General features: G+C 46.4%; 1 protein-coding gene across 4 annotated transcripts in view; it reads left to right on the forward strand.

The window, feature by feature from the left end:
- The window catches only part of scn8ab (sodium channel, voltage gated, type VIII, alpha subunit b), a 69479-nt gene that overhangs the window by 17680 nt on the left and 41799 nt on the right, over positions 1 to 10000 (forward strand). For all 4 annotated transcript variants that reach the window (XM_030776999.1, XM_030777001.1, XM_030776998.1 and 1 more), the window contains exons 6-9: positions 5824 to 6048; positions 6764 to 6827; positions 7770 to 7911; positions 8280 to 8486. In XM_030776999.1, coding sequence (XP_030632859.1) covers positions 5824 to 6048; positions 6764 to 6827; positions 7770 to 7911; positions 8280 to 8486 — 638 coding nt within the window. The remainder of the gene's footprint in view (positions 1 to 5823; positions 6049 to 6763; positions 6828 to 7769; positions 7912 to 8279; positions 8487 to 10000) is intronic.

A 10000-nucleotide genomic window follows, 5' to 3' on the forward strand; every position in this document is an offset into this window, starting at 1 on the left:
TCCTTACTGCACTATAACCCTCCTTACTGTACTATAACCCTCCTTACTGTACTATAACCCCCCCTTACTGCACTATAACCCTCCTTACTGTACTATAACCCTTCTTACTGTACTATAACCCCCCTTACTGCACTATAACCCACCTTACTGTACTATAACCCCCCCTTACTGCACTATAACCCTCCTTACTGCACTATAACCCTCCTTACTGTACTATAACCCTCCTTACTGTACTATAACCCCCCTTACTGTACTATAACCCCCCCTTACTGCACTATAACCCTCCTCACTGCACTATAACCCTCATTACTGTACTATAACCCCCTTACTGTACTATAACCCTCCTTACTGCACTATAACCCTCCTTACTGTACTATAACCCTCCTCACTGCACTATAACCCTCCTTACTGTACTATAACCCCCTTACTGTACTATAACCCTCCTTACTGCACTATAACCCTCCTTACTGTACTATAACCCTCCTCACTGCACTATAACCCTCCTTACTGTACTATAACCCCCTTACTGTACTATAACCCTCCTTACTGTACTATAACCCCCTTACTGTACTATAACCCCCTTACTGTGCTATAACCCTCCTTACTGTATTATAACCCCCTTACTGCACTATAACCCCCCCTTACTGCACTATAACCCCCTTACTGCACTATACCCCCCTCTTACTGTACTATAACCCCCTTACTGCACTGTAACCCTCCTTACTGTACTATAACCCTCCTCACTGCACTATAACCCTCCTTACTGTACTATAACCCCCCCTTACTGCACTATAACCCTCCTTACTGTACTATAACCCTCCTTACTGTACTATAACCCTCCTTACTGCACTATAACCCTCCTTACTGCACTGTAACCCCCCCTTACTGCACTATAACCCTCCTTACTGTACTATAACCCTCCTTACTGTACTATAACCCCCTTACTGTACTATAACCCTCCTTACTGCACTATAACCCTCCTTACTGTACTATAACCCTCCTTACTGTACTATAACCCCCCCTACTGTACTATAACGCCTTACTGTACTATAACCCTCCTTACTGCACTATAACCCTCCTTACTGTACTATAACCCCCTTACTGTACTATAACCCCCCCTTACTGCACTATAACCCCCTTACTGCACTATTACCCCCTTACTGTACTATAACCCCCTTACTTTACTATAACCCTCCTTACTCTACTGTAACCCTCCTTACTGTACTTTAACCCCCCTTACTGTACTATAACCCCCTTACTGTACTATAACCCTCCTTACTGCACTATAACCTTCCTTACTGTACTATAACCCCCTTACTGTACTATAACCCCTTACTGTGCTATAACCCTCCTTACTGTATTATAACCCCCTTACTGCACTATAACCCCCCCCCCTTACTGCACTATAATCCTCCTCACTGCACTGTAACCCTCCTTACTGTACTATAACCCCCTTACTGTACTATAACCCTCCTTACTGCACTATAACCCTCCTTACTGTACTATAACCCTCCTCACTGCACTATAACCCTCCTTACTGTACTATAACCCTCCTTACTGTACTATAACCCCCTTACTGCACTATAATCCTCCTTATTGTACTATAACCCCCTTACTGCAATGTAACCTTCTTTACTGTACTATAACTCTCCTTACTGTACTATAACCCCCTTACTGTACTATAACCCCCCTTACTGTACTATAACCCCCTTACTGTACTATAACCCTCCTTACTGCACTATAACCCTCCTTACTGTACTATAACCCCCTTACTGTACTGTAACCCCCCCTTACTGTACTATAACCCCCCCTACTGTACTATAACGCCTTACTGTACTATAACCCTCCTTACTGCACTATAACCCTCCTTACTGTACTATAACCCCCTTACTGTACTATAACCCCCCCTTACTGCACTATAACCCCCTTACTACACTATAACCCCCTTTCTGTTCTATAACCCTCCTTACTGCACTATAACCCTCCTTACTGTACTATAACCCTCCTCACTGCACTATAACCCTCCTTCCTGTACTATAACCCCCTTACTGTACTATACCCCCCCCTTACTGCACTATAACCCCCTTACTGCACTATAACCCCCTTACTGTACTATAACCCTCCTTACTCTACTGTAACCCTCCTTACTGTACTATAACCCCCCCTTACTGTACTATAACCCCCTTACTGTACTATAACCCTCCTTACTGCACTATAACCCTCCTTACTGTACTATAACCCCCTTACTGTACTATAACCCCATTACTGTGCTATAACCCTCCTTACTGTATTATAACCCCCTTACTGCACTATAACCCTCCTCACTGCACTATAACCCTCCTTACTGTACTATAACCCCCTTACTGTACTATAACCCTCCTTACTGCACTATAACCCTCCTTACTGTACTATAACCCTCCTCACTGCACTATAACCCTCCTTACTGTACTATAACCCCCTTACTGTACTATAACCCTCCTTACTGCACTATAACCCTCCTTACTGTACTATAACCCTCCTTACTGTACTATAACCCTCCTCACTGCACTATAACCCTCCTTACTGTACTATAACCCCCTTACTGTACTATAACCCTCCTTACTGCACTATAACCCTCCTTACTGTACTATAACCCCCTTACTGTACTATAATCCTCCTTATTGTACTATAACCCCCTTACTGCAATGTAACCTTCTTTACTCAACTATAACTCTCCTTACTGTACTATAACCCCCCTTACTGTACTATAACCCTCCTTACTGTACTATAACCCCCCCTTACTGCACTATAACCCTCCTCACTGCACTATAACCCTCATTACTGTACTATAACCCCCTTACTGTACTATAACCCTCCTTACTGCACTATAACCCTCCTTACTGTACTATAACCCTCCTCACTGCACTATAACCCTCCTTACTGTACTATAACCCCCTTACTGTACTATAACCCTCCTTACTGCACTATAACCCTCCTTACTGTACTATAACCCTCCTCACTGCACTATAACCCTCCTTACTGTACTATAACCCCCTTACTGTACTATAACCCTCCTTACTGTACTATAACCCCCTTACTGTACTATAACCCCCTTACTGTGCTATAACCCTCCTTACTGTATTATAACCCCCTTACTGCACTATAACCCCCCCTTACTGCACTATAACCCCCTTACTGCACTATAACCCCCCCCCCCCCTTACTGCACTATAATCCTCCTCACTGCACTGTAACCCTCCTTACTGTACTATAACCCCCTTACTGTACTATAACCCTCCTTACTGCACTATAACCCTCCTTACTGTACTATAACCCTCCTCACTGCACTATAACCCTCCTTACTGTACTATAACCCTCCTTACTGTACTATAACCCCCTTACTGCACTATAATCCTCCTTATTGTACTATAACCCCCTTACTGCAATGTAACCTTCTTTACTGTACTATAACTCTCCTTACTGTACTATAACCCCCTTACTGTACTATAACCCCCCCTTACTGTACTATAACCCCCTTACTGTACTATAACCCTCCTTACTGCACTATAACCCTCCTTACTGTACTATAACCCCCTTACTGTACTGTAACCCCCCCTTACTGTACTATAACCCCCCCTACTGTACTATAACGCCTTACTGTACTATAACCCTCCTTACTGCACTATAACCCTCCTTACTGTACTATAACCCCCTTACTGTACTATAACCCCCCCTTACTGCACTATAACCCCCTTACTACACTATAACCCCCTTTCTGTTCTATAACCCTCCTTCCTGTACTATAACCCCCTTACTGTACTATAACCCTCCTCACTGCACTATAACCCTCCTTCCTGTACTATAACCCCCTTACTGTACTATACCCCCCCCTTACTGCACTATAACCCCCTTACTGCACTATAACCCCCTTACTGTACTATAACCCTCCTTACTCTACTGTAACCCTCCTTACTGTACTATAACCCCCCCTTACTGTACTATAACCCCCTTACTGTACTATAACCCTCCTTACTGCACTATAACCCTCCTTACTGTACTATAACCCCCTTACTGTACTATAACCCCATTACTGTGCTATAACCCTCCTTACTGTATTATAACCCCCTTACTGCACTATAACCCTCCTCACTGCACTATAACCCTCCTTACTGTACTATAACCCCCTTACTGTACTATAACCCTCCTTACTGCACTATAACCCTCCTTACTGTACTATAACCCTCCTCACTGCACTATAACCCTCCTTACTGTACTATAACCCCCTTACTGTACTATAACCCTCCTTACTGCACTATAACCCTCCTTACTGTACTATAACCCTCCTTACTGTACTATAACCCTCCTCACTGCACTATAACCCTCCTTACTGTACTATAACCCCCTTACTGTACTATAACCCTCCTTACTGCACTATAACCCTCCTTACTGTACTATAACCCCCTTACTGTACTATAATCCTCCTTATTGTACTATAACCCCCTTACTGCAATGTAACCTTCTTTACTCAACTATAACTCTCCTTACTGTATTATAACCCCCCTTACTGTACTATAACCCCCCTTACTGTACTATAACCCCCTTACTGTACTATAACCCCCTTACTGTACTATAACCCTCCTTACTGTACTATAACCCCCCTTACTGCACTATAACTCCCCTCATTGTACTATAACCCCTTACTGTACTTTACCCCCTTACTGTACTATATCTCCTTACTTTATACAACCTGCTTACTGCACTGTAACCACCTCACCTAATCACCCTCATGGTTATGGATGAATTGGTTCTGTGGAAAATTATGGTACTATAACCCTATATTGTACTATAACCCCCTTGCTGTACTATAACCCCTTATTGTACTATAAGCCTTTACTGTACTACATCCCTGTTGTCCTCTATAATTCTCTTACTGTACAATAATCCCTTACTATACGATAAGCCTCTTACTGCACTTTATCTCCTTACTGTACTATGACCCCTTACTGTACTAAGACCCCTTATTGTACTGTAACCCCCTTACTGTACTAGGGAGAGAGAGAGACAGAGAGAGAGAAATAGTGAGTTCGCCTGTGGATGTGTTTATATGTGTGTATGGTTGTGTCAGTAGGGCAGACTCTAGACCCTCCTCTGTGTGTGTGTGTGTGTGTGTGTGTGTGTGTATGTGTGTGTGTGTGTGTGTGTGTGTGTGTGTGAGTGTGTGTGTGTGTGTGTGCGCGTGTGTGCGCGCGCGTGTGTGTGTGTGTGTGTGTGTGTGTGTGTGTGTGTGTGCGCGTGTGTGCGCGCGTGTGTGTGTGTGTGTGTGTGTGTGTATGTGTGTGTGTGTGTGTGTGTGTGTGTGTATGTGTGTGTGTGTGTGTGTGTGTGTGTGTGTGTGTGTGTGTGTGCGCGTGTGTTGCTGTGTTCAGGGCTGAGAGCCATTGTGGGGTGTGTGTGTGTGTGTGTGTGTGTGTTGCTGTGTTCAGGGCTGAAGACCATTGTGTGTGTGTGTGTGCGTGTGCGTGTGCGCGCGTGTTGCTGTGTTCAGGGCTGAAGACCATTGTGGGTGGGTGTGTGTGTGTGCGTGTGTGTGTGTGTGTGAGTGTGTGTGTGTGCGTGCGCGCGTGTGTGTGTGTGTGTGCGTGCGTGCGCGTGTGTTGCTGTGTTCAGGGCTGAAGACCATTGTGGGTGTGTATGTGTGTGTGTGTGTGTGTGTGTTGCTGTGTTCAGGGCTGAAGACCATTGTGGGTGTGTGTGTGTGTGCGTGTGTGTGTGTGTGTGTGTGTGTACGTGTGTTGCTGTGTTCAGGGCTGAAGACCATTGTGGGTGTGTGTGTTGCTGTGTTCAGGGCTGAAGACCATTGTGGGGGCTCTGATCCAGTCGGTGAAGAAGCTGAGTGATGTCATGATCCTGACCGTGTTCTGTCTCAGCGTGTTCGCTCTGATCGGGCTTCAGCTCTTCATGGGAAACCTACGACAGAAGTGCGTTATCTGGCCAATCAGCAACCAAACAGAGATTTATCTGGCCAATGGGAGTAAGGGCTTCGACTGGAACGAGTACATCATGAATGACAGTGAGTGAATGGGCCATTCACACCAGGAATGATAGTAATGAGGGGGGGCAGGAAGGAGCTGAATGATGAGTATTAATGTGAATAATAATAATGAGGGGGGGGGGGGTTAATGTGAATAATAATAATGAGGGGGGGCGTTAATGTGAATAATAATGATGGAGGGACAGGAAGGAGCTGAATGATGAGTATTAATGTGATTATTTGGGCTCCTGCTGTTACTGCTGTGATGATGATGATGATGATGACAATGAGGATGAGGATGATGATGAAAGTTGACAGTAAACCATACACAGGGATGAAGACACAGAACTTTACTCGTTTGTGACCGTTTCGGAACGTAAAAGCTAAACGAGGTGCTTTACAGTTTACGAAAAACCAAATGGTTAAAAAAGAAGAAAATGCGTTTTTAGAAAAGCCTGTGGTCGTAACGGAACCATTTAAGGTATCTGACATAGAACCACACACTGCAGCTCTGCCAGACATTTCTCCATCACACAAAGTCCTGTATTAGGGGAAAACCCTGTCCACGGCACTTTTTTTTATAAAACTGAAACATGAAAAATACGTGACATTTGCAGTTTTATACTGAATTAGCCTCTGGGGAAAGACGCTCTGCTCACGTCCTAAGGAGATTCCGTGGTGCTTGATTTAAGGACGTGAGTTCAGTGTTGAGTCTCCATGTGCACTGCTTAACGCGTCTCATTTCCTGCCTTAGCAAACTTCTACTTCGTGCCCGGGCAGCTGGATGCTCTCCTGTGTGGGAACAGCTCAGATTCCGGGTGAGGCGCTCACACAAACACCCCAGTACATACAGTATGTTTAAAACCCCCTGCAGAGTGTACAATACACACACACGCACACACACACACACACACACACACACACACACACACGCACACGCACATGCACCCACGCACGCACACACACACACACGCACACACACACACACGCACACACACACACACACACAGACAGACACACACACACATACACACACACACGCATGCACGCACACACACACACATACACACGCACACACACACGCACACACACGCACGCACACACACACACACGCATACGCGCGCACACACACACACACACGCACGCACACACACACACACACGCACACACACACGCACACACACACACACGCACACATACAAACGCACACACACACACACGCACACGTACACACACCACACATACACACGCACACGCTCACACACACGTGGGCACACACACACACACAAGCACACACACACACACATACGCGCGCAAGTGCACACACACACACATGCACACACATGCACACACGCGCGCAGACACACACACGCACGCACGCACATGCACACGCGCACACACACATACACACACATACACACGCACACACACACACACACACGCACGCACACACATACACACATACAAATACACATACAAATACACACATAAACGCACACTGGCAGGAGTGTTACAGTGTTGCACTGCACTTACCCATGCATCATATCCTGCATGGTTATTACACACTAACAGATGAGAATAGACGAGTAATAAACATGTCACAGGCTCCCATTCATCTTCCTCATAGCCCGTCTTTGTGTTTGAATGGTGTGTATATGTGCGTGTGTGTGTGTGTGTGCGCGTGTGCGTGCGTGTGCGTGCGTGTTTATGCGCGTGCGTGCGTGTGTGTGTGTGTGTGTGTGTGTGTGTGTGAAATGCAGGAGGTGTCCAGAGGGCTACACGTGTATGAAGGCTGGTCGTAACCCTAACTATGGCTACACCAGCTTTGACTCTTTTGGCTGGGCCTTTCTCGCCCTCTTCCGACTGATGACACAGGACTTTTGGGAGAACCTCTACCAGCTGGTCAGCATCACTCTCTTTGTCTTCTTCTCTCTCTCTTTTTCTCTCTCTTGTCTTTCTCCCTACATCTTTCAAAGATGAGTTGAGAAATCAGTTAGAGTCCATGTGCTGTTTTAGCAGAATTAGAAGGAACCCCAAATATGACCTTATAGTCTCCATAGGTAAGAGCCTCACGGCTGAATCTGCATGATGGAGCTTTGGGTGGGCGGGGCTTTGCGGGGCGGGGCTTGACAGACTGTGGTACCACAGTGGACTGAACGCAGCGCTTTGGTTTGTTTTTGACTGGAACTCACAGTGTTTTACAGTGTTATTGTGTTGACTCCTCTGAGTAAAACTGAGGGAATTCTCTGATCCGTCTCCCACTGTGGCAGACCCTGCGTGCAGCTGGAAAGACCTACATGATTTTCTTTGTGTTGGTGATCTTTGTGGGGTCGTTCTACCTGGTCAACCTCATCCTGGCTGTGGTTGCCATGGCCTACGAGGAGCAGAACCAGGCAACCATTGAGGAGGCGGAGCAAAAGGAGGCGGAGTTCAAAGCTATGTTAGAACAGCTGAAGAAACAACAGGAGGAGACACAGGTAAACACACACACACACACACACACACACACGTCAGACGCGTTGTCACCCACTGGAAAGACTCCGTTAGGTTTAGGTGAGGGGGGGTGCCTGGGTAGAGCGTGCAGGAGGCAGCACAAGGCATAAAAAGTACACTGCCAAAATCGCAGCGTTTTGTTTACAGCACATCGAAAATGGTGGACGAGGCTACCGACTTTTGTCTGACGATTTTGGCGTTGGCCCTTACCGCCAGAGGTTTCCGAATCTCGTCTTCACTCCAGTCAGACATTTTCGTTGCTGTCTTCGTGTTCTTCTTCACCCTCAGATGTTTGTATTCTTCCAGTTTTACGCCAGTCGCATGTTAGAAATGGCATCAACACACCCACCCGCTCGCATTGCATTCTCCGGACTATAATCCACTCTATTCCCCGGACTATAATCCACTCTATCCGCACATGGATTCAGTCGAACATACAGCAGAGTTGGTACTAGGGAGCTGGTAGAATAAAGTCCCTTTAGGATCTGATCCGAAGGTCTGACTGATTCAGGCATTTGTGTTCACACATACAGCCCCTCTGGTTAGAGTCTAGATTATTTTAGGGTTGCATTGCATGTGTGAAAGGTGCCACACACAAATACACACACAAAAGCACACACTCACACAAATACACACACAAAAGCACACAAATACACACACAAAAGCACACACACACACGTACAGAACAGGGAAACACATGTATACAATTTGCAGGACACACAAACACAAACGCATGGATTTTTTACAAAGAGGCATGTTTTACAGAAAGCAAAAACACATGTTGAAATGTAGGCTGAAGACTGTGCAGGCCAGTGTCTTTATGTGGTTCTTCGCTGAGTTTCCCCCCGTGTAATGGTCAAATCTGTTGAACTGTGTATGTGATACCCTTCTCCTCTGTCAGTATAGGATTTATCAGAACATATGTTCCCGTCTTTTGGCCAGTCTGTCTTTCCTTCCTCTTTCCAATCACACTGCTGCTCTTTTCTGTCCTCAGCCTGGAACCCGCTTTCTCTCTCTCTCTCTCTCTCTCTCTCTCTCTCTCCCCCTCTCCCTTTCTGACCTTTCTGTAACTTTAAATCCATCATTTTTATCCATAGTTTTAATTTCTCTCTTTTCACTCTCTCTCCTCCTTTCCCTACATCAGATGATCTCACCTGTCCTGTCTGTCTCTCTGCGTCAGGCCAACGCCATGGCCACGTCAGCTGGCAGGGTGTCTCACCTGTCCTGTCTGTCTCTCTGTGTCAGGCCAACGCCATGGCCACGTCAGCTGGCATGGTGTCTCACCTGTCCTGTCTGTCTCTCTGCGTCAGGGCACGGTGTCTCACCTGTCCTGTCTGTCTCTCTGTGTCAGGCCAACGCCATGGCCACGTCAGCTGGCACGGTGTCTCACCTGTCCTGTCTGTCTCTCTGTGTCAGGCCAACGCCATGGCCACGTCAGCTGGCAGGGTGTCTCACCTGTCCTGTCTGTCTCTCTGCGTCAGGTCACGGTGACTCACCT

This window comes from Chanos chanos, chromosome 6, assembly GCF_902362185.1.
Source record: "Chanos chanos chromosome 6, fChaCha1.1, whole genome shotgun sequence".
Classification (NCBI taxonomy): Eukaryota; Metazoa; Chordata; class Actinopteri; order Gonorynchiformes; family Chanidae; genus Chanos; species Chanos chanos.